Source organism: Aotus nancymaae, unplaced genomic scaffold (genome assembly GCF_030222135.1).
Source record: "Aotus nancymaae isolate 86718 unplaced genomic scaffold, 86718_ANA_hifiasm-v0.15.2.pri h1tg000010l, whole genome shotgun sequence".
In the NCBI taxonomy this organism is placed as follows: domain Eukaryota; kingdom Metazoa; phylum Chordata; class Mammalia; order Primates; family Aotidae; genus Aotus; species Aotus nancymaae.
The window spans coordinates 46,341,441-46,367,918 of record NW_026988421.1 but is presented as its reverse complement, the minus strand read 5'-3'; the positions used below and the strand labels follow the sequence as shown (position 1 = coordinate 46,367,918).

Here is a 26,478-nt window from a genome sequence, read left to right as displayed (position 1 = left end):
ATAGGCAAAAATAAACAGTGTGGCTTCCAGATCCAGAAGGCCCTGGCAGTGAGCTCTGAACATACTCACTTTGAGATTAAGTAACATTTGAATAGGACAAAACAAGTTGATACTGAAACAACCTCTTTTGAGGAAGGGGCTCTTTTGGGGATCACTGTTCAGGTTCGGAGCTAAGAGAAGAGTGTAAGATGAGGCTGAGCCTGAAGGTGCCAAAAAAAAGCGGGAGGCATACCTGTGGGCAGGAAACAAATAGCAGCTCCTGCTCCAAAAATATGAAGTCATGTTAGGAATGACTACAACAACATTTAAGTCAATGTTGATTAAAGTTTAATCAAATATTATGGATATGCTACATCTGAAGATTGTTGAAAGGTTGATGAACATAATATATAAAGGGAATAAAAATAAAGTTCTGATGTATTTAAATCTAACTCTTTTCCAAAAGCATAATGAGGAAGACAACTGTGAGGTTTTATTTAATTGTGCGTGGGCTGTGTAACCATGAGCGGACAGGTTTCTTAATTTCTGTAAGCAAAAGGTCTGCACAGTGATGACAATGCTATCTAATGAATTTCATCTGAATATAAATGAAAAAATGCACATAAAGTACCGAGCACAGTTCCTTGCTCTCTGAAATCTCTCAATAGACATTCTCTAGATAGACATTCTCTCAATAGATCTCTCAATAGTTATTGTTACCTATGTTACCTGAGTCATTCTTTTTACCAATAAGATAATAGTAATCTCAAAATCAAAATGTTTCAAATTCAGCATGCACAGTGCCTGCAAGTTAATGAAAACACAGTTATATAGAATGTGCAGGTATTTTTCTTTGCCCTTGAAACTGAATACTGGGCCTGTCTTTCTGGAATTCACCATCAGTATTAATATAGAATGCTAATTTTTCTTCTTAATAGTAGAATAAGGAATAATTATGAGAAGCTGAATACAACATAATAGATCGCTCCATTATGTCACGACTAGATGAGTTCTCTTTGAGATACACCTTGTGTATATTTTCATGAAAATATTCCACCGAGAAATAATCAATATAACTTTTCTAAGTTCTTGTATATTTTAAATGATATAGTTGTTTCTTTTTTTGGAGACAGAGTCTCACTCTGTCACTGGGCACCAGGCTGGAGTGCAGTGGCATGACCTCGGCTCACTGCAACCTCCGCCTCCTGGGTTCAAGCAATTCTCCTGCCTCAGCCTCCCAAGTAGCTGGGACTACAGGCGCGTGCCACCATGCCCAGCTAATTGTTTTGTATTTTTAGTAGAGACAGGGTTTCACTGTGTTGGCCAGGATGGTCTCGATATCTTGACCTCGTGATCCACTCACCTTGGCCTCCCAAAGTGCTGGGATTAGAGGCGTGAACCACTGCACCCGGCCAGTTGTTTCTTCTATATGAATATTGAACAGATTAAAATGTGTGAGGCATATTTATATGTTTTAAGTGAGTAGCATTAACACCATGTTATAAAGTATTTTTGCATAGAATTTTCTTTTTGTCAATAGTTATCTATAGCTTGATATTTTTCTGGGAGTATGGTAAATTTAAGAAAAAAAATAATCTCTGTAGATACACATATGAAGTTTTGAGAAACAAACCCTAACAGCACAGCTGGAAAAACTTCAAACAGTTTTCAAGCAGTATCAGTATCAACTTACCCAGAGAACAAGTTTTAAAATAATATTTCTTTTTTTTTTTTAGAAAAAGCATATTGAAGGGTTTTTGGTCCCTATCATACCACAGTATATCATAAAATTGAGTGAGATTATCTTTTAGAATTAATGTACATCTGCTAAGTGGAAATAAATTTTGAAGTTATCTTAATTAAAGTAGAAAAAAATGGAAAGACAGTGAAATTTCTTAAATAGGTTTTCTTTAGAAGGAAGGAACAAAATCCATATTAAAAATAAACCCAGCTTGGGAAAGACCAGCAAGTTAAGACAAGTTCATGTCCTTTGTAGGGACGTGGACGAATCTAGAAACCATCATTCTCAGCAAACTGACACAGGAACAGAAAACCAAACACCACATGTTTTCACTCATAGGCAGGTGATGAACAATGAGAATACTTGGGCACAGAGAAGAGAGCAACACTCACTGGGCTAGGTTGGAGGGTGAAGGGGAGGGGAGGACAGCGGGGGGTGGGGAGGATGAGGAGGGATAACACTGGAGAAATGCCTGATGTAGGTGACAAGGGTGGGGGGCGGGGATGGAGACAGCAAACCCAGCAAACCACCATGTCACGTATGTACCTGTGCAACAGTCCTACAGGATGCAGGATGTGCACATGCACCCCAGAGCCCAAAGTACAAAAAAAAAAAAGAACGTTTATAGAGATCCCGTAAATACTCCATTGTATATGGTCAAGATTGCCATTTTTCAAAGTAAAAGTATTAATAGAAAGTTCTGAATGGCAGAAAATTTATTTCTCATATTAAAGAATTAGCTATAAAATTTGAAAAATGAAGCAGTTCTTTCTCTGGTGTTATTGAATCACAGCATGACATATAATCTTTTCTGGCACCTCCTGAGAGTATTAATGGTATATTTTATTTGTAATCATCACGAAAATTAGGGATAACTAATGAGAACAGAAAAATAATACAATGAGAATATGTGTCTCACCTACATTTATAAGGGTCTGATTAGCATTAAATGCAATTAAAACATTGAATTCTCTTTCAACACGAAATTTAATGAAGCAGCATCACTAATAAGGATATGAGCAACCCTGTGTGCTGCCAGTGTTTGTCTTCTGCCTTGTCCTGAAAAAGAGCTGTAGAGATAAAGCTGCTTGTCTTAATGTGATTCCTACTGGACTTAACAGTATCTACACGTGAGGAAAAATGTGAGAAATATTAGATAGCATTTTTTAACGAAAGTTATCTGTTCAGTACAGGTGTTATCTCCTTTGGAACCAAGGAATCTGAAAATAATCTTCAGCCCACCACATACTTTTCTCAGTACAATCAGTTTTTTGGCAAACCTGCCTGGGCCTTGGTGTCAAAGACTATCTCTTCTGCTCACCAGCTGTATGATTGGGGTCATTAATTTAATCTTCCATAGTTTAGAAATGGCATCCATGGAATGGCTTTCATTCTATCAGAAATAAGAAAATTTTATGATACCTTCTTTATAAAGGGTGTAGAGCAGAGCAGGACGAGTCAACTTTCAGATGATTTCTTATATTTCCCAGATTTTCCACAAATATGGTCTTCTGTTCCTTACTCCTTTTCAGTATGAAAACTCAACCTGTATTTAATCACCCCAGTAGTTGTCAGTGTCAGCCCTGAAGATTTGGCTGAAGAACAATTCGGATTAGAGCAAGTTGGCCAAAGTCAAGTAAGTTAAAGACAGGTAGAGCAATGCTTATTTTTGGCCAAACCAAATCAAAACAAATTTTTAAAAAGTAGGCCAGGTGTGGTGGCTCACGCCTGTAATCCCAGCACTTTGAGAGGCCGAGGAAGGCGGATCACCTGAGGTCAAGAGTTCAAGACCAGCCTGGCCAACATGGTGAAACCCCATCTCTATTAAAAATACAAAAATTAGCCAGGCGTGATGGCATGTGCCTGTAATTCTAACTACTTAGGAGGCTGAGGCAGGACAGTTGCTTGATCCCGGAAGGTGGAGGTTGCAGTGGGCCGAGATTGTGCCACTGCACTCCAGCCTGGGCAACAGAGCCAAAGTCCATCTCAAAAAAAAAAAAAAAAAGGCAATTGTTCATTTTAATATTTTACCAAATTATCTCAAAATGGACTTGTAATGTTGACCAACCTGCTTTATAGTAAATTGCTTTGGGGCCAAATCATTTTAGATAAAAATCACTGCAACCTCTGGCCATGAATGCTTCCACAATATTCTCTTCTCAGTCTTGATCAGATCGATGTGATTTACCTGTAGTAATTTTTCACTTAGTTCCCAGTATATTTTGTGAACCACAATTCACATCAAAATATTGCAAGTGTTAAAAATATGTAATATTTTACATATAGAAAAGTAATCTAGCATATACATTTTAGAAATATTATGCTTAAGAATATAAATACTCAGTTGCTTGGTGTTTTTAAACGATAAAAATTTATGTATGCATAATAATTAGTAAAATATGTCATCCAGATGTGAACTTCAAGAGATAAATTTTGTTATGTGTACTCAATTTTTCTGTTTGCTTTGTTTGCATAAATGTTTTTGGTCATACCCAATTACTTCTGCTGCCTAAGCTAAGAAATTTGTGTCAATGATTAATTTTAATTTTTTTATTTGTATACATTTAAGGGATACGAGTGGATTCATTATATGGATGTGTTGTGTAGTGGTAAATTCCTAATTTTACTATAACTATCACTCTAACAGTGTATATTGCACCCATTAGGTAATTTCTCATCCCTCACCATCTCCTGCTCTCCCACCTTTCTGAATCTCCAGTGTCTACTATTTCACTCTCTATGTCCAGGTGTACACATCATTTTGCTCTCATTTATAGGTGAGAACATGCAGTATTTGAATCTTCCTAACAAATCCTGAAATTTTAAGTGGTATAGCTGCATCCAGCAGGACTGTTTCACAGGAATTTTACTGGTGTTGGAGTCATTTCCTCTTAGCAAACTTGGTCGTTGATACTCATAGACACAAAATGGATCATGTTATAAAATATAAAAATAACTGTTTATGTGTGTATATGTGTATATATATATGTAAGACATACATATGTGTGTTTTTACACACACGTATACATACAGAGAGAGAACTCCAGAATACCATCAATTTAAATCAAGGACATTGAGGATAGACACTGTGTTTCTTGAGTGTTTATATTAACATGTTTCGATTATATAAATTCAAGGAGACAGATCTTATTGTCCCATGTACAAATAGCACCATTCTAGTCTGTAAACACAGTCTTCTTTACAATTAGTGTCACTATAACAGTAATAAAGGCATTTTGTTTGATAATAATTACTTTAATCATAGCCCTTATATCCAGTATATTTTGAAAATTATAAATTTATTTTCTAAAGTAAAAGGTTTATAAATTAAATTCTATTTGCCTTGACATACTCCTTTTATATAAAAGCAGTAAGAAAGGTAGTTCCTTTATTTTTGTAATAAATCTTTGTGTTTGTATTTGTTGATTTATTAGATAGGCAATAAAACTGTCAGAGAGGATTTACAGAGATTCAATATTCAGATTTAATTTTTCAGTTGCCTTGCTATTACTTTCCCTTGACTTTCCATAAAATTTAGTAATTAAAATATGAGTAGACTTCTTATATACTATTCATATTTGAAACCATTTTACAGTAAGTTCAAGCTTGCTTCATGAACCCTGTGTTCTTAATTATTAAATTATTTTATCTCTAGGTCAAATGACTTGTACTGTTAGCATGTTAAAGTACAAGTAACCCTTCTCTGTTGCAAAATTTGGGCCCATGAATTGAATCTTTAGCCACGTAATTTAAAAATAAATATTTATTATAAATTGTAAAGTCTTCATTATATGCAATATGCATAACACCTATTTTATTTGCATTTCTAAATATTCCAGTGGTTTCTCAGTAAAATTTTTAAAAATTACAACTTAATATGGAACACTGCATTGAATTACAAAATATTTGTTTTACATGAACCAGATTTAAAATGAATGAGAAAGTACAAATACAAAATGTAGAAATTATAAAGAGGACTTATCAGCTTATGAAGCAAATTATAAGTGTAAACTATAAAGCTATGGCCAGGTGCAGTGGCTCACACCTCTAATCTCAGCACTTTGGGGGCCAAGGCAGGTGGAACACATGAGGCCAGGAGTTAAAGACCAGCCTGGCCAACATGGCAAAACCTCATCTCTACTAAAAATTAAAAAATTAACTGGGTGTGATGGTGCACGCCCCTAGTCCCAGATACTGGGGAAGCTGAGATGCATAGACATATTAACAAAAGAAAACACATGTATAATTTGAGCTTTCTATTGGAGAGAGGAAAAAATAGTTTGTTGATTTTGAATCACAAAATGCTATTAATTTTCACCAAAATTACCTATACTTAAACTGTTTAAGAATGATATACCTTTTACAATAATTCTGTAGGTATACATCCTAAATCCTTCAACATTCAAAGCAAATTGACTAACATATTTGTTATTTTAAACTTCCTGATTATTCCTCAGTTACATTAGGTTTAATCAAACCAAATGTAGCTACTGCTTCTTGGCTCCCACCCTCCTGATAAGCATCTTCTTAGAGCTGTATCATAATAAATATTTTCTACTTAAATACTTTTGCTTTGATATCAAAAAAATTATATAGCATTCAGCAAAGAGACATCAGTATACTTTCCTTATGGCAGATTGATTCCTTTAACTAATATTTTCTAATTATATTCTACATGCAAGGCACTGGCCATGAGACTTATGAGATCCAAGGATGAATCAGAAAATAGTTCTGCTTCCAAAGAAGTTATAGCTGGTGACACAAGACAGAAAGGGAGAGGTGCCTTTAAGTGTACAACAAGTGATTTTTTTTAAAAAAAAGGAACAAATAGAAGAGATCAGGAGGATAGCTACAAAGTATTCAAAGATCTCAATGATAAATGCAATAGTAAGATAACAGCTAATCTTGATTTAGGTTTACTTTGTACTAGGTGCTGCATTATACACCCGAGTGAATATTCACAGCCAACTTGCTCAGCATGTCCTATTTCCCTCATTTTACAAAGGAAGAGCAAAGCCTTAGAGTATCACTTGCCCAAGCTCATATATCTAATAAGTGGTAGAACTAAACTCAAATCCGTCAATTCTAATTATTGATGTGATTCTAACCATTGTGATAGTCTTCTATAATTCTAACCATTGTGATAGTCTTCTGTCAATTCTAACCATTGTGATAGTCTTCTATAGGCATTTAAGCCAAATATTATTGGACCACTGACTGCATGTGGTACCACAGTGAAAAGTGTGAACTGAAACAAATTTGATGTATAAAGGAGACCAAAAATTAAAATGTCTCATAGTAAATGCTGTTGTGCTTATATATACACACTCACATTTATATAACATATTAATTCAAACATAGAAGTAGAAGCAGCACTCCCTAGTAGAGATAAGAATGCCTTCAGAAAATGGGTCGTTTAAGGTGAGGTTTGATTGCTTTATTTAGTATAATATATACACACACACACACACACATTTTTTTCAATATGTGTGTGTGTGCGCACATGTGTGTATGCTATAGTATAGCCCAGAAGTGAACATCATTTGGCCTAGCAGACAAAAGACATTTTATTTAAGGTAGAAGAAACAATGTATACAAAGGGTTAGAAACCTGAAAGAACAGATTTCTTCAGAAAAAAAAAAAAAAAAAGGTCATGTGGTGTGGTTCTGGGAAATCTAGAAAGAATAAATGTAAAGCAAAAAGTTGGAATGGTGAACTGTAATCAGATTGAGAATATTTAAAAGATGTGGTTTAACATTCATCTCTGTCAAGTGGGAGCTATTAGTAATTTTTAAGCTATTAGTAGAGGTAACAGTGAGATCTAATGAGAGCCTGAAATTGGTCAGTGTAAGCTTGGCCTAAAGTATTATACAGAATTGAGAAGTATTGTATAGGTAGAAATCAGAATGCTTGCTGATGGAAGTGAGATTAAACCAGTGGGGAGATGCTGAAATTTTTAGTACAGTTCAATTCATAGATGGTGATGCCTTTCCTACAGAAGGAGGACCACATATGGTAGTCAGAAGAGGGACAGCAGGGTGGGAGCCAGGAAGCAGCAACTCACTAAATTTGGTTTGGATTGATTGAACCTAATATAACTAAGGAAAAATCAGGAAGTTCAAAAATAACAAGTATGTTATTTTATTTGCTTTGAATGCTGAAGGATTGAGGATGTATAACTACAGAATTATTGTAAAACGTATAACATTCTTAAGCAGTTTAAGAGTATGTATTTTTGGGAAAAATTAATAACATTTTGTGATTCAAAACCAATGTTCAAATTAGTGTTTCTTCTCAAGTAAAGAGCACAATTATACGTGTGTTTTCTTTGTTAATATGTCTATATAATACAGCACAATTTATTTCTTTTTCACATGGTTGAAAAGTTAACACAATCATATCAGAGTTTATTTTAAAGCATCTTTGGGGGAGTTTTAATCATTTTATTATTAGCAATAATGAGGAAAATGACAAAACCATTTGTAGGGTAACATTTATTTTACAAAAGATTTTAAAAAGAAAGGAAAATAAAAATAAAGGAAACTTCAATTATAACATAAATGCAGGGACCTGCTTGTTTTGTCCCCTCGTGCCTTCTATAATTCAGAATTTAGTATATAATTTTTCAAAATAATAAAAGGAACATTTGACTTTTCTTCAGTTTCTTTAATTTTCTACATAGATGTTATCCTGTAATTTTTTGCACCATGATTTAAATTAAGAGTACATTTTGACAAATTCTAACAGAAACTCAGCCCTGTAAGGGTCTTTGTAATTCAAACTATGATCGTATGTCTCTATTATTTTTACCCTGGCATGTCTCCATTATTACATTGCTGTTTCCACACTGAGTTGTATTTTACTGTTTAGAATCTCTCAGAATTATATTGGATTTTTACTTTACAAAAAGTAAATAGGTATGTTGAACTTAGAAATTATTAATGTTGCATTGTAGTCATTGATTGACATTCTTATGCAAAATCAAACACTGAACTTTCATATTTAAAATGTTTCTTTCCTCTTTCTCTCCTTTTTATTTTTTGTAAAAGTTTTGAATAGCCTGATCAATAGATCAATCTACCCGTCATTTTTCTTATTCATATTTTATCATGTGCTGGGTATATTGTCTTTAAGGATTTTGAAATAAAGCTTTCTGTCTAGTTCCTAAAAATACAAGAGTCAAGTTAAAGTGGTTCTAATCTGCCAAAGCTCTGGATTTTTTGCCCTTGGTGAGCACAACTTGACATAATGACCTTGGTAGGTGGAAATGTGAGATTTGAGTATTTTTATACAGCAATTCTAGAACACTTTCACTCTATTTCAGGAAAAGTGAGCTTTCAAAACTGTTAAATGTTAAAAATGTGTCTAATTGAGAAGTTAAAGTTCACATTACTGAATTTTAATGGGTTTGAAATTTCCTAGGACATCACTAATTATTTCACTAATATTTCTGCATCCATGGTATTCATTTAGGCAGCAGAGGGGAACAGTTATTTAGGCTATTAGAAAATTAATGGTCTCCCCTACTCCCCTGTATGATAGAGGCAATTATATGGTGATTTTCTTTTAATGTTGTACACCTGTATGCATTAAAATTTTGAGATGAGGTCTTAGAAATGGATAAGTGGTTGCCTGAATCTAAGCTTTCATTTAAAATATAATTATAGCAAGTATAATTATAATATTCATCGCTGACTCTTATTCTTTTAAAACAACTCTAGACAACTTTTTCTGATTTTGTTCCCTAAGGGAAACTCATAAAAGTCAGTGAATCAAATCTTCCAGTCACCTCTCCCAGATATTAATGACTTTGTTGTAAACTCAGCATAAATGTTTGATTATAAAGAAGCTGGTGGAGAAAGTAACATAGTATTGATTCTTTAGTAAATTGTATTCATTAAGTTTCCATGGTGAGTCAGTTTTAATTTTTAGGCATTAATTTAACATAACTTGTATTATAGAATAGATTCATGAATTATATAAGTCTTTACAAAAATATCTCTATACATTTTCTCAAAATATTAAGAAAACAATACTTATTATAATTACAGTATGTGGTTCTGTAGTTTCTATATGATATGTGGGTTTCAGGTGTGAGCTGTTACCCTTTTTGCAGTTTATTCAGCTTTTTAATATCTGTGGATAACAATCTTTTATCAGTTCTGGAAAATTCTGTTCTGTTCTCTCTTCCTCTCTTTCTGAAACTCTGATTAGATGTTTGCCAAAATTTTCATTCTAAACTCCATGTCTCAAACTTTTTTTTTTTTTTCAGAATTTTTATCTTTGTAGCTCTGTGAAACATTCTGGGTCATTTCCTTTGTCCCATCATTTCATTTACTTATTTCCTGGTCAGCTGTGCTTAGCCTGCTGACAATCCCATCTTAGGGTATTTAATTTTAATTTTTTTTTTTCTAAAAGATACTTTTTATTTCTTTTCAGTGAGTATCATTTTTTATTCCACATGTTAATGCTTTTTATTATTGAAACATATTAAACATATCTGCTTTATACTGTGTCTACTAATTTAAATATTATAGTCTATGTTATGAATTTGATTTTTTTATCTCAAAGGACATTTTTATGATTGTTTCTTTGATTTGATAATTATTTTATTCTAACTTTTCATCTTTCTTGGAACTTTACTTACATGTTAGAACTGTTTTAGGCATGGCTTGGAGGTGGGGTTTTTGAAAAAGTACTTGCTTCTCTCCGGAATCTAGGCCATTGTCAGTCATAGATGATTTTTCTTAAATTCTCAGGTTGTAGTTTGTCTGTTCATTCAGGTAGAGTTCAGGACTATTAGACTTTACCAACCCAGAATATTATGATTTCTCCTTGAATTGGGAAACCAGTTGCCCGCAAATAGGGGCTGCAAACTAAAATGAGGGCCTGTATTTTGTCCTGGATTCTCAAAGAAGTTTTCGCTTCACTGCTCTCAATAGCAAAGTTTAAGTTGACAGTTTTCTTTGCAGTTTGGGGTGACAGTAGCGGTGGTAGCAGGGGAAAAAATCAATTTCTCCTTTACTCTTATGGTGAGAATTTAACTTTCTGGGGAGGTGAATCTTAATAGACTCACTTTCATGAGTAGGCGTGAGGCCTCGCCTTCTATTCTCTGAGCCACGGAACACCAGAGAAGTTAAATTTTAAGTTTACCCAAGTCAGAAAAAAAAAAAATCTAAATGAAAGCCACCATTAGTACTATGATTTTTGTATTCTTACCTTTACTTGTCAATTCAGACTTCTACAACAGAATACCATAGACTTGGATGCTTATGTACAAGACAAATTTATTTCTCATAGTTCTGGAGGCAGGGAAGCCCCAGATCAAGGTGCTAGCAGGTTAAGTGTCTAGTGAGGCCTTCCTGGTTTATGGATGGCTCTCTTTCTACTGTGTCCTCTCATGGCAGAACAGGACAAAGAAAGTCTCTGGGGCCTCTTTTTAAAAAGGAACCAATCCCTTTCATGAGGGCTCTGCCATCATGTCCTAATTGCCTCACAAAGGCCCCACCTTCAAATGACATCGCTTTGGCTATTACATTTCAACATATAAATTTAGTGACACATAATCAGTTTATAGCACTTTGTTTGTGACTGGCCTATTTATTGTCTTTGCATTTTCTTGATGCATCTAGGAAGATTTCTTAGAATATTTCACCCAACATTTGCTGTTTTATTTGTAAACTGCAGTTTTATCCCTGATACTTAGTCTGACACGTGGAATGTAGTGGTTTTAATGTGAGACCTACCCCACTGTGCTATCAACCATATGTGTGATTATGAGCAAGTTACTAATCTCTCTGTGCCTCCATTTCTTGGCCTCTAAAATAATAATGGAACCTACTCAATAAATAGGATGTCATGAGATAATGTAACAATATACATATTTACATAGCACCTGGCAAATCGTAGGTGTACAATAAATATTAGCAAACAGCGGAAGCAGCTACAGCATTATGCAAACAACATAAATGGACTTGGTAATATAAAGAAAACCAGACTGGTTGTTGATCTGAAATGGAGTCCAGCCTCAATCACTGATTTTAGTGAATTCATTGGCATGGTAGGTGCAGAGATCTGGCTGCAGTTAAGGCATGATTATAAAGTAAGGAGTTATAGTTGGTGATTCTATAGACATTTTCTGAGGAACTTAACTGTAAAAAATAGGTATCGAAGTTTAGGGGCTACTGTTGCAAATGTGGGCTGAGTAAAAGAAAAGTTTCATTTCGTTTTAATGAGACATATATAACGTGTTTTATAGTCTGTAGAGGAGAAGCTGAAAAGGACAGAGATGAATAGAACCGATGAAGCATTAAATGCAGAAGGGATGGGAGTGATTCAGATCAAGGCATTAGTGCCTTCAGTCAGAGAGAAGTGTCAGCTGCTTCTCTGAGGTTTGAAGAAAGTAGTAAAAGTAAGTACAGATATAGGTATTTTTTCAGTTATTTGATGAAAAGTTGAGAGATCTCTCACCTGACATCCTCAAATTTTATGTGAATTAGAGCTTCCTTATCTCTGGAAAAGACTGAAAGAATCTGTGAACTAAAGAAAAAGGTGAACTTCTGGAGTGATAAAGAGAACTTACTATATATACAAGGATTTCCTAAATAGACCAATGGCACAGTTGAACTCAGAGATCATGGACTTACAGTAACACTAGTCTGACTGATTATTTAATTTCTCTCAGCCCTCTTCAGTCACCAAGGTAAACCGATGATTCTTTGGTCTAAGAGGAGAAATGTCCAGATGTTTTGGAAGGAGAGAGAAATGAGAACAATGTGGTCAACTCTGACTTCTATGATAAAGCAGGAAGGGACATAAACCCTGAAGCAAAGGGAGCAAAAGGCAGTTTGCAGAACTGAAAATTCACTGATATCAAAGAAGAGGTTTTAACTAAGTATGATGACGAAAGTTGTGGTCAGAATTTAGACATGGAAGTTTACTATATAAATTAAGTATGGAGTGTTTCTTTAGGAGGAATATCTCCTTAACGCAAAAGACTAAACTGTGACTGCAGGATTAAATCGATACAGTGAGGCCATTCAAAGACTGATGAAAGTTATTCATGCCTAATAATTTGAAGATAAGTTGCTGGATGTGTCATCCCAATGAACACTGAAATTTGTAAGGAAGAAGGATGTTAAAGTAGAAGGGGTGGACTGAGAGCAAGATACCAACCTCCTCATATGTTCAGCAACAGGGAGTAGAGTGTATACTGTGCAAAAGTGCATGGATTCCAGCTGAGGAAAAGGTTTTGCAAAATTGCTTCAAAAATGAACTGGAGGAATAAAGAAGAGCTGGAAAAGAAAATTAAGGAAAATAGAGTTATAAGAGCAAAGTGCTTGCATCTTGAGTTCTGTAGGAGAAAAATAATTAATGCATTATTTTGTTAAGGGAGTTATAAATGTGTGATAATATGTCTGAAGTCATAAGGGTCTAAAGTAAATGCATATATTTACATATTCATGGGTAAACATAGTATGGAAACATGTTAAACCTTCTGAATTACCATTATAAGAACTAAGATAACTATAATAGTTACACTGGACTTGACCATATTTTTATATATGTATGGATATATATAAACAAGGATATATATATATATGTTGTATATATGTATACACACATATATAAGAATATATATACAATTTTAAAATACTATTTTGGGGCATCCTTGTTCTCATTTTAAGAATAAAGAAATCTGAAATTCTGAGTTATTAATTTTTCAAAGTCACACCTGATATTGGAGTGCATCTCACTCCAAAACATAATACAAAAAACAAAGAGCCAAAAAATAACTTTAAAATTATTAAAAACCAAATTGATATAGTCTACTCTGTGCTGAAACTCTCAATTACTTTTCACATCTTGACCCAGATTTGAAACTGTGCTCTGAATTTTATTATTGGCATCTCTGGTGTGACTCAGTGTGGATTTAAATATATCATATGTTGTCATTAATTTTATAGAAAGAACATGTGGTTGTTATCTATGTATGGTGGTATTGCCTATGCTCCACATCAATCACAGCCACATCTTATAGGATAGGTTTGGGTTTTTAAATACATATTTGTTGCAAATTGAGTAGTCTAAAAATTAAAAATCTCTTCTATTGCTCTTAAGTATGGCACCCATTGGAATGATTGGCATGATTCACTGTTTAAATTACTAGTATTCAACTGAACATACTTGAGGGAGAGGGGAGATTTGAAAAAATATGTTAATGATCCTGGCAACCATCCTTGATGAATATCCCCTGAAATAAGTTCTCTAAGATCCCAAAGACTATCATATTCATTGAAATAAATAAAAATTAGAGTCCTTACTTTGTAACATACGTAGACAATAGGGTTTTATATATATTTTAAAATTCTAGGAAACAAGATTTTTAAAAAACTTTTATCTCTTTCTTGACTATATTCTGCAAATATTGGGACATTTATATAAAAAAATCACAAAAGAAAATAGTTACCTCCGAGTTAACTTGTCTAGTTCCACATCAAAACTTTCGTATTAAATGATAATTTGTTTCAGGAAAGGCACATTTAACAAAGCACTTTAAACTTTTAATATGGAATATGACTATTTCTTGGTTATCATAATTTAATGAATTAGGAATATTGCAAAGCGAAAGTACCTGTTTACAGAAATTGGACGTTAATCAGTAAGAACTGTGTAAAGTAGCTTAATATACCAAGCGATCGCTGATTTTATGCTAACCATCTTTTCTTTTCCAAATGTGATTGTGTTGTTATGCAGTATTTATTTTAAATTATAAAGGCTTAGAATATTATAACACAAAAGAAGTCAGACAAAAAAACAGAACATATTTTATGATTCAGTCAATGTAAAGTTTAAAAAATAGGCATAAGTAGGCCAGGAGCGGTGGCTCACGCCTGTAATCCCAGCACTTTGGGAGGCTGATGCAAGGTCAGGAATTTGAGACCAGCCTGGCCAAATAGTGAAACCTCATATCTACTAAAAATACAAAAAAATTAACCAGACTTGGTGGTGGGCACCTGTAATCCCAGCTACTCAGGAGGCTGTGGCGGGAGAATTGCCTGAACCCGGGAGACAGAGGTTGCAGTGAGCCAAGTTCATGCCATTGCACTCCAACCCAGGTGACAGTGTGAGATTCCATCTCAAAAAAAAAAAAAAAAATAGGAATAACTAATCAACAGTGTTAGACTAGGAAAGTAATTTTCCTGAAAAAGGTCTCAGATTGTAACTCCAAGTAGATGAAGTGCATTCTGGAATGTGGGTATTTTTTTTTTCCAAGAAAGAGTTTCAAGAGACACAGCTATGTTGTTCAAGCTGGTCTCAAGCTTCTGGGGTCAGGTGATCCTCCAGCCTTGGCCTCCCAAAGTGCTGGGATGACAGATTTGAGCCACCATGCCTGGCTTGTTTTGTTTCTTGATGCAAATGCTGGTCATGTGGATGTGTGTATTTTGCAAAATTCTATTGAGCTTTACATTTATAATTTGTACACTTCTTTGCATGCTTATTATTCCTTTATAAAGTTTACATCAATAGTAAAAAGTTTGTTTCAGAAAAAATATCTGTGTTAATAAAAGATAGTAATATGTAACCAAATCTGACTAATTTAACAATAGTTCCAAAGTCTTCATTCTGTGTGGAAGAAATGTCTTGGATACCTTGATTCAGACTTCGACTTATTTTAGTTGGGAATGTGCTTTTTCTTTTGTATGCCATCATTTGTTAAATGATTATATACCTGTGGTTCAAAGTTAAAGTACAAAAGAATTTGATACTATTTTTCTTTCTTTGTTTTTTTTTCTTTTACTTTTAAGTGAGAATATGACCTAACATTGGTATCTAATTACCGTTACTCTAATACCAAAACTGAGCTCTGCCATGCTGTAAGGCATATAAATTATCTAAAAAGATTAGCTGGTATTTTGAGCTTGTCCTTTTCTGAAGATAATTTTAGGCTGGGCACAGTGGCTCATGTCTGTAATCCCAGCACTTTGGTAGGCAAAGATGGGAGGATTGCTTGAGTCCAGGAGTTCGAAACCAGCCTGGGCAACATAGCAAGACCCTGTGTCTACAAAAAATTAGCCAAGTCTGGTGGAGTGCTTATAGTCCCAGCTACTTGGAGGCTAACATAGGAGGATGGCCTGAACCCGGTAGACTAAGGTTCAGTGAGCTGAGTTTAGGCCACTACACTCCAGCCTGGGTGACAGAGTAAGTAAGACCCCGTCTCAAAAAAAAAAAAAGAAAAAGAATATTAACTCCCTAGAAAATTCATGAAATACCTGATCCTGAAGTGAAATTATCTGGGTTGTTTAGTTTAAATTACCTTTTCTAACAAGTAGATATGATAATCTGGAAATGTTTTAAATGTTCTAGAATATATATAGAAGTTGAAGCTAAATCAAGTTCAGGGTGTACCTTAATACACTTTTGCAATTATTTACTATTTTCATCATTTGTTTCTCAACTTTACCATTAATTATGTAGTCTTTCACCATGTAACTTAAATTAAAATTAGATTAAATTGAAATTTCAGTTTTTTGGTCTGGTCACTTCAACCTCTTTTCAGCTATTCATTTGTCATATTTGGCTCGTACCTACTGACAGAGCTGATTAAGAACATTTCTGTATTTCAGAAAGTTTTATTGGATAGCACCAATTTATGTAATTAAAACAATATATTCCTCAGAGTTTTTTTTTATTGTTAGATAAGACTATTTTTGTACAATTCTTAGAAATAGTAGATCATAAATGCATACTCATACTTAATAGCATAGATACAATTAAGAATAATCAGATAATAAAATAATTATAATAAATAAATATATATAACTTTCATATCTAGTATCATGAATAAGGTATATATAGCCTTTTATCAAGTCTCTAAAACTCTCCTATCCACCGTTTCTTTTCCAACTATTTGACTATGAAATAATTTTGAAATTGACATTCTAAAAAATTCCCCTAATTAGACACACCATAAAGCCAGCCTAATATATGATTCTCATAGCTGTATTTAAAAACAAATGAAAAAAAAAATCTAAACAATTTGTTAGTCCTTTTTAATTCTAAATTGTAGGAAACTTTAAGATGTGTATCATAAATACCTATTACCAGGAACAAATATGCTTAATCAGGATACAGGATGATTAAAAAGGAAGTTGGATAGAATTCTAACTCTCTCTAATTATGTTATGGCATTAATTAATTAGGATCTTTTTATGCATCTCTAAATTTGTTACAACTCTGAACTTTATTTTATTTCATTTGAGCTATTTTACTACATTCTTTTATATTTATACTCTTTAGGCTATATGCTAGATCAAAAATACAATCACATTGTACACCTATTACAGCAAGACAGAAATTAGGTAAACAACCAGTCACATCCTTCAACCAATTTGGATCAACACACAGAGTTGAACTAAACAAACACGTAAACCAAAAATCTTGATTCATTGACCCTATGATTGTCTATGTCTTTTTTTTAAAAAAAAAATTCTATTTTTAAACTGACAAATAATAATAGGACTTACTTATTGGGTACATAGATGTTTCTATATGTATGATGCATAGAAATCAAATCAGGGTAATTAGCACATCATCTCAAACAGCACTTCTTTGTGTTGAGAAAATTCAATATCCTTCTTCTAGCTATTTGGAGCTATGCTATTATTAACTAACTATAATAACTATAGTTATTCTATAGTGGTATAGAACACTAGAATGTATTCCTCCTATCTAAGATATTATGTTACATGAAATAGGCCAAGAACAGAAAGTTAAACACCACATGTTCTTACTCATAAGTGGAATCTGAAAGAAAGATGATCTCATAAAAATATAGAATACAAGATACTGGAGGCTGGAAAGGGTCAAAGGAAAGGAGGGATAAGGAGAAATTTATTAAAGGATACAAAATTATACCTATGTCCTTTTTATTCACAGTTCAGTAGTTACTATCATTCTAATAACTATTCAAAACTGTGGACACAAAGTCTATTAATCTACATAACTATATCCAAAAAAAAAAAATAGAGATTTTGGAGGGCTTTATTGTGTTATTATTACATAAGAAACATCATTCTTAAAAACAAAAATAAGCCATTTCATAAAGGTTATTTTTTCCTGGTTAATTATAATCTTTTTTTTTTTCTCTTCCTAGGCTACTGATAAAGATACTGGCAATTATAGTGTCATGGCCTACAGACTCATAATACCACCAATTAAAGAGGGAAAAGAAGGATTTGTAGTGGAAACATACACAGGGCTTATCAAAACTGCCATGCTCTTCCATAACATGAGGAGATCCTACTTCAAGTTTCAAGTTATTGCAACTGACAACTACGGGAAGGGACTAAGTGGCAAAGCTGATGTACTTGTAAGTAGATAAAACTTCAGGAAAGGGAAGTGGTTGTAATACTAGCCAGGGGTCACTGTTTTCAGCTTATGGAACTTGTAAGATTAATTTAAAACAGGTTTTCAAAAACATAAATATTACTAATTTTCAACCAGATTGTTAGTCACTATAGTTTAGGAATATGTAAATATATGGTTCATGGATATATAATTTACAGGTATTTTTCTTGACCTTTGAGAAATACATTATAGTATTTGGAAAAATATCATTGTAATAGCAATGGTATAAGCATTGGATTTCTATTTGGTCTGCAAATCTCATTTTTAATATAGTGCTGTCTGATGCTACATCAAATTTTGAAATGCTTCACAGAGTTGTAATATGGAAATTAAACTATGAAATTATTTGTTTAAATTATTTTCAGCATTTTGTAATTGAGAAAACAAAGAAAATGTTTGGGGGCAAATTTTGTTCCAATAATATTGATTTCTTTGTTCTATCAAAATCCCCAGTGATGACATTGATTAGCCTTGACTAAAGTTAACATTTGGCTTTAGTCAATAGTATCACTGTTCTGTTTCGCTTAGGCTGTGCAGAAGTTCAATGATAGATCATTTCAAAAAGAAGTCTGATATGAACTTTCATTGAAAATATTTAACATCAGTGCATATATCCTGTGGACTCTTTACCAACTTGAAAGCAGGGGTTATTTGGACTTTTGTCTGATGAATCTAATACAAAGTGTATTTATCGGAAATCTTTGCCACATAAAGACAGATCAAGAATAAGTTGTCTTTTGTTCTTTACATCATAAATTTTCATTTTTTCACAGTTCTCCTCATTTAGTTCCCTGGACAAGCTTAACAGTCATATACATGCAGACATCAGTGATCAAATATTTTTCTTCTTAGATAATGGTGAAGAGCAATCACCATGATTGTGACCGGACAGTCCCAGGAGCATTCTCATTTTTAACAGTAAAGCTACAATAGAGTCAATGAAAACCACTGTAAGCCAGGAAGCTTTTGACATAAGAGATATGAAGTTTGACATAAATTTTTGACCAAATTAAGATCTGTAAACCTTATAGAACATAATGCTATTCTTTGTTCTGTTATTTAAGATATGCACCTTCTGGTGCTTAAAAGCTAAACAGTAAGGTTGGGAGAGGTAGCTCATGCTTGTAATCCCAGCACTTTGGGAGGTCAAGGTGGGCAGATCACTTGAGGTCAGGACTTCAAGACGAGCCTGGCCAACACGGTAAAACTCTGTCTCTACTAAAAATACAAAAAGTAGCCAGTTGTGGTGGCACGCGCCTGTAATCCCAGCTACTTGTGAGACTGAGGCAGGAGAATCACTTGAACCTGGTAAGCGGATGTTGCAGTGAGCCGAGATTAAGCCACTGCTCATCAGCCTTGGTGATAGACAGAGACTCTGTCTCAAAAAATAAAAAATAAAATAAAAAATAAATAGAATCACTACTCTAAGTATAATTAAAATACTATAAAAATCAACACACACAAAAGTTAAATATATATAATCTTTTTATAATATGTGATTTTAATACATAATCATTAAATATATCAAATCTAGTTTTATATATAATATGTATATATATAATTATGTACTTATTAATGTATTTATGAGATATAAATTTTGTTTTTAATATTTGGATTCCATACCTATTGTGTGGAAATTCAAGAATGTGCCTTTTAATGTCATTCAAAATATATTTACAAAGAAGTAAATTTAATTCAAGGAAATCATAATTTGTTATATATATATATATATATATATATGATATAACATTCTGATGCAAACTAAGAATATCTGGTACTCCATCCCAGCCAAATTATATTTATGGTAAGCTTTGCAATCCTTTCAGTCAAGAGAAAGGAGATATGGGAGAAATAAGAGGTTTATGCAGAGAGTACGAGTGCCAAAACCAAGAAGGAAGAGAGATGATGACAGGTCTGAATATGTTACAAATATGTACTCAACATAAAAGAGTGTGACAGGCAAAGTGAATGAGGAAGGGAGCTGGAAATGGAAGTAGATGGCCCATATAAAAGATATAAGCCATATCAAAGGATAGCAAACCTTTTTTCTAGAAGCACTGGGAAGCCATTGGAACTTTTATGAGTACATGAACAGAAAATGTTAAATTTAGCCAACACCTTCTTGTTTAATGAAAATCTGGTTTTCTTCTGAGGACACTATTTCCACTGCCTCCTTCTCAAGTAACAGCTTTTATTTGTTAGTATTCTTTCCTATTTTTGTTTGCCATAGTCTTCAAACTGCCCACTGACAGGGTAGGATCCTTAGTCTATAACATTGTCACTTCTAAATCCTTCCTCGTTCCTAAAAATCCAGGTTTCATTCTCATTGTCTGACACTATCATTCACTGCCTGTCGTAATTTTCCAAACCTTGGGTCATTCTCTGTCGTTGCTTCAGAGTTTAGCTCCTAAGTTATTGCAGCTCTCTCCAACAATTCTCCTGTCCAAATTTTTGACCATTTTATTCTATGCAGAGATGATTCTTCCAGTATTCTGAACTCACAACTTTTTAAATGCCTTTCTTCCAATGACTTTGCCCTCCACCTTATTCCAACCACTTAGAACTGAAGTTATTTATGCCATTACCTTTATAACCTCCATTTTAAATCTCCCACTCTTTGACTATAACATTTAATTAACATTTCCCATTAAATTCAGCATTCTTTTTGTTCCTACTAGAACCTCCAGTCTAATTAGCCTACTATTTTTTTTTTTAACTTCCTTCATGTTCCCTCATGAGAACCCCTCATGTTCTCTCTTTCTTGCTTACTGGATTTATAATACATTACCAATTATAATAAGCACTCCATCATATAAAATTTTACTTTCTTGCTTTTTACCCCTTATACTCACTTAGCAAAATCTCAACTTTGGTTAATTCCAACTGTCTTCTTTCCCCAGACCCATACCCAGGCTGATTATGTCTAGAAAAAATACATAACTCTATAATTAGTATCACTTTTTTTGTTGTTGTTAAGGCACAAGGTCTCGTTCTGTCACCCAGGTCAAAGTACAGTGTTGTAATCAAGTTTATTGCAACCGCAAAATCCTGGGCTCAAGCAGTTCTCCCACCAAGCCTTCCTAGCATTTAGGACTGCAGGCACACACCACTATGCCTAGCTATAGTATTGTTACATGAAGGAAGACTTTGAGTATGAATTGTCCGGGTCCTTGGTGTTTTGAACAAAGAATGGAACAAAACACACAAATTAACAAAGGAACGAAATAAACCAAGCAAGGAAAGCGGGGATTTATTAAAGCAAGAAAGTTCTCCACGGGGTGGGAGTGGACTCAAGCAAGTGACTCAAGGGCCTGGTTACAGAGTTTTCTGGGTTTTAATACATATACCTATTAAAAAAAATGAATGGCAACATGAAATTACTCCCTACTATAGATTGTATTGAGATAACGGTGCTAAACATGCCTAATGCAGAATGTTCAACTTATGATTCTGGTACAAATGCATTTATAATATTTTAATAGTGTGTAAATGTATGTGCATGATAATATATGGCTTTTTAGAATTTTTATATCAGTATTGGATAGTAGTAAAGAGCACAAGTTCTGGGGTAAGACAGACTGCATTTAATTAGGATTAAGCTATTAAACATAACTTCAATTTGTTTTTTTAAATTTTAAAATTGAAATGATTTTAATAACAACCTGATACTGTTATTAGATTTCAATGAGTTAAACCTGTAAAATATTGAGGAAAAGAATAAATGCCATGTTGTAAACACAGAGTAAATATTTTTATTTTTTTCTAGTTTTCAAATATAAGAACATAGAAGAAATTCAGTAAATTTTTAATGAATGAGGCATATTTATCAATAGCTGTTAAATTAGCTCATTTAACCCATATGTAAAGTTCTAAATATATATCTCTACTTACACAAATTTAGTTTGTTAAAGTAGACAAGAAAACTGTAAGTGATGATCTCATAGAATGAATTATTCTAACCAGTAGTTAGAATAAATAAATGATTTCTCAAGACTTGTAAAATATGAAACATGTATTTTTATTCATCTTGAGTGTTCCTTAACTATCAAATTAAAAAACAAAAATGCCACTTTTGATCTCTCAGTAAATAACCAATAAAACAAACACAAAACCAAAAACAATTGAAATCACTCAGGATTCATAACTTCTAGGTAAACAACAAATAGTTTCTCATGCTCAGTCTGCCCCAGTTAGTCTCCAACCCCTTGTGTTGATTGTATAATTTTTTTAAGTATTTGTTCTGAATTTAAAAATGAGAAACCACCGTGTCTTTGCATGGTAGGGAAGAGGTAATGTGGGGGTTTTCTGAGTATGGACCTTTCAGTGAGTAAAAAAAAAAAAAAATGAATTTGTTTTTTCTTCTTTCAGGTCTCTGTGGTCAATCAGCTGGATATGCAAGTCATTGTTTCCAATGTGCCTCCTACTCTAGTGGAAAAAAAGATAGAAGATCTTACAGAGTAATTGCTTTTGTTTCCTTATATATTTATGTTATACAGCTATGATTTTTAACTTTTTTTCAGTTTTTAAATTTGATTTTAGATTCAGGGGATACATATGCAGTTGTGTTACATGGATATATTGCATAATGGTAAGCTTTAGGCTTCTAATGTGCCAACCACTCAAACAGTGAGCATTGTAGCCAATAAGTAATTTGTCAGCCCTCAGGCCCTTTTCATTCTACCTCTTTTTGGAGTCCTCAGTGTCTATTATTTTCTATTTTTATGTCCATATGTATCCATTGTTGACTCTCATTTATAAGTAATAACATATATTATTGGAACAATTATAATTTTAATCTGAGTGGGTCATTTTAATCATTTCAATGCTCAAATTCAGCATATATTTTTTAAAAAATGTTTTAATAATACAGCTTTTTTTTCAAAGTATGTGGTCTGATTGGAAATATGTGAGGCCTTTGAGAGTATCTTCAAAGAAGGATAAAAATTAGATCTGAGAAGATTTTATTCAGAATGCTTTGATGTTTCAAAATCTCCAAATGCTGCATATGAGAAATCGTAACATTCATGGATTGAATATATCCCTTGATTTAGTGGCTCCAATTTACTCAAAAAGCAGTCTAGCCAGTCCAGAAAATATATCATGTCTCAAAGCAGTGTGTATAGATACTTAGAGCTTCCTCTTTGAAAACCAAGTTGACTAATATTAAGCAATATATATGTTTTAAATTATTGTAAAATACGTGGCATGCCCCTCTGCCTCCTAAACAGTGTAGACTCATCATGGCTGAGCATGTTATAGTTAACTCCAATCTAGTTGTGGTTATTAATTAAACTGTAGTTCTCCTATTTTGATAGCATAGAGGATTATTAAAATATCTTTACTATTTTACCCTTAATTACCCTAAGTTAGCTGCCATCATTAAAAAAAAAATGTTTTTGATTACATGAATAATTCTTTAATGGTGAATTCTGAGATTTGGTGCACTCATCACCCAAGCAGTGTACACTGTAACAAGTGTGTAGTCTTTTATCCCTCACTCCCATCCCACCCTTTCCCCTGAGTCCCCAAAGTCCATTGTATCATTCTTATGCATTGAGTCCTCATAGCTTAGCTCCCACTTATGAGTGAAAACATATGATGTTTGTTTTTTTCATTCCTGAGTTACTCCACTAAGAATAATGGTCTCGAATTCCATTCAGTCTACTGTAAATGCCATTATTTTGTTCCTTTTTATGGCTGAATAGTATTATATTACATACATATGTGTATATATATCTCCCCACACACACACACACACACACACACACACACATATATATGTAATTTTCTTTTTTTTTCACTTTAAGTTCTGGGATATATGTGCAGAGCATACATGTTTGTTACATAGGTATACATGTGCCTTTGTGGTTTGCTGCACCTATCAATCTGTCATCTAGGTTTTAAGCCCTGCCTACATTAGGTTGTTCTTCTGTGTCTTCTATTGATTTCAGTTTGACTTAGGTCACTTATCATCACTGTCAATTTGCCTCTCTAGCAAAATATTCTCCCTTCCAACTTTCTAGCAGAAGCTTCAAATAGATAACTAAACTTTTAGTAATTACATGCCAAATGAAATACAATAGGCATGATTAAAGCATAAGTGATTTTCCTATAAGAAAAGCATATAAAATTCCTAACAGTTATTTCAGGATAGTTCACAAATTTAACCTTTTAGTGTCACATAAGTTGTTTTATGGGGGTGATGGTTATCAGCATTTATGAATGGAACATCAGTTGTGCAGTGCCTTGTTTATTTCTGTAGAAGTAGTTTATTTACACTGAGCCTTTTCAAAATAATAGCTGATTACACTTTAAAAATAATTAGAATTATGCCTAACTTTTAACTGCTTTAATGAAAGCCTGTTGAGACAGGCTTTCTCTGACTACATTAACTATTATGTAAGAGATGATACCCCCTTCAACTTTTAACCCATTGTTCTGCTTTTTTTTTTTTTTTTTTTACAAAACATTAGCTAATGTTATTATGTCAGTTCCCCACTAGAATATAATTTCTATGAATGCATCAAACTTGTGTTTTATTACTATAACTCCAGTTTTATAGGAGACACTTGATTCATTTTTATTGAAAAGATATTTTACAAGCAAATCATGATGCCATTTTCTCTGTACTAAGACAAAATTTATCAAACTGAAAAAGAAAATAACAAAAGTAAGTATAGTTTTGCAGGAACTTATAAGATGTTAATGCTTCTTAATTAGATACAATGATATGAATAGGAAAAATCAGCCAATTTTGAGGTCTTGAGAGAATTATATCATTGTGAAGGAAGCATTGACTTCCTAAAACATTGGGTTTAAAACATGAAATGGGGCAAATAATTTAATCTTTTCAACCTCAGTTTCACCATTTGTTGATAAGAGCTAATAAAACATAAAGAATTATTTCAAAAACTAAATTATATATGTATCTAGTACAATAGAAAGTATGACTTTTCAGTGAATGGTAAATATTCCATATAAATGGAACTAACAGCTCAAAGACTTAGGTAGACTTAGGTAGAGAGTTGCTAGGAGTTTTGCACATTTTATTAAAAGAGCATAGTTTAGTAATGGGGAATGCAGATTATGGATTCAGACACAGAGATTTCAATCCTGTTACAGCTCTGGAACCTCTGGGCAAGATATTTAACACTGAGAGCCACTTTTTCTCTTTATGCAAATTGGAATAAAGACGTCTGTCTATCTAGTGATGATTTTGAATAAATTAAATATAAATTTGCCAGTACAGTAAGTGGCACAACCTTGCCTCATTCCTTTTGTTGTGATTTTAAAAAAATCAGTATAAATGTTACCATCTTAAGCATTTTAAAGTGTACAGTTCGGTAGTTTTAAGTATATTGACATTGTTTCAAAATAGATTTTCAGAACTTTTTCATTTTGCACAACTGAAATTCTACACCCATTAAACAATTTTCCATTCTCGCCTTACCCCTAGACTCTGGTAACACCCTTTTGTCTTTTTACATATATAAATCTGACTACTTTAAATACGTAGTGAAAGTGGAAATTTGCGATATTTCTCATTTTGTGATTGGATTATTTCTCTTAGCATGATGTTCCCATGCTTCCTCCATGTTACAGCATTACATGTGGTAGAATTTCTTTCCTTTATAGAGCTGAATAGTACACAGTGCACACCACATGCTGTTTATCTGTTCATCTCTCAACAGACATTTGGGTTGCTTTCCCATCTTGGATATTGTGAAAAATACTTCTATGAACATAAATATTAAAATATGTCTTTCATATCCTGCTTTCAATTTTTTTGAATGTATTCTCACAACTGGGATTGCTAAATTATATGGTAGTTCTACTTTGAAGAAAAATTGAGGAAACTCTATATCGTTTTCCATAACAGTTGCACCATTTTACAGTTTTACCATCGGTGCATAAGGTTTCCCATTTCTCTACTTCCTCTCAACCCTTGTTATTTTCCGGTTCTTTTTCTTTTTTTATACATAGTAGCCATACTAATGTATGTGAGATGATATAGCATTGTCATTTTGATTTGCATTTCTCTGATGATTAGTGATGATGAGCATCTTTTCAGGTGCTATTGGCCATTGTATATCAATTTTTGTCAATTTTTAATTGGGTTATTTGGTTTATTTTAGTTGTTGTTTAGTTGTAGGAGTTGTTTAGATATTATGACACTAATCCTTTATCAGATGTAAGATTTGCAAATATTTTCTCCCATCCCATAGGTTGTCTTTTCACCCTGATGATTGTGTCACTACTTGAACAAAAAGTTTTAAAGTCAGAGAGTCCATCTGTCTATTTTTGTTTTGGTTGCCTGTGCTGTTGGTGTCATATTCAATAAATCCTTG

General features: G+C 33.3%; 1 protein-coding gene across 1 annotated transcript in view; it reads left to right on the top strand.

The window, feature by feature from the left end:
- PCDH15 (protocadherin related 15) overlaps positions 1-26,478 on the top strand; it is a 965,496-nt gene that overhangs the window by 885,100 nt on the left and 53,918 nt on the right. Inside the window, exons 27-28 of the mRNA XM_064374141.1 lie at positions 17,877-18,092; positions 22,499-22,587. Coding sequence (XP_064230211.1) covers positions 17,877-18,092; positions 22,499-22,587 — 305 coding nt within the window. The remainder of the gene's footprint in view (positions 1-17,876; positions 18,093-22,498; positions 22,588-26,478) is intronic.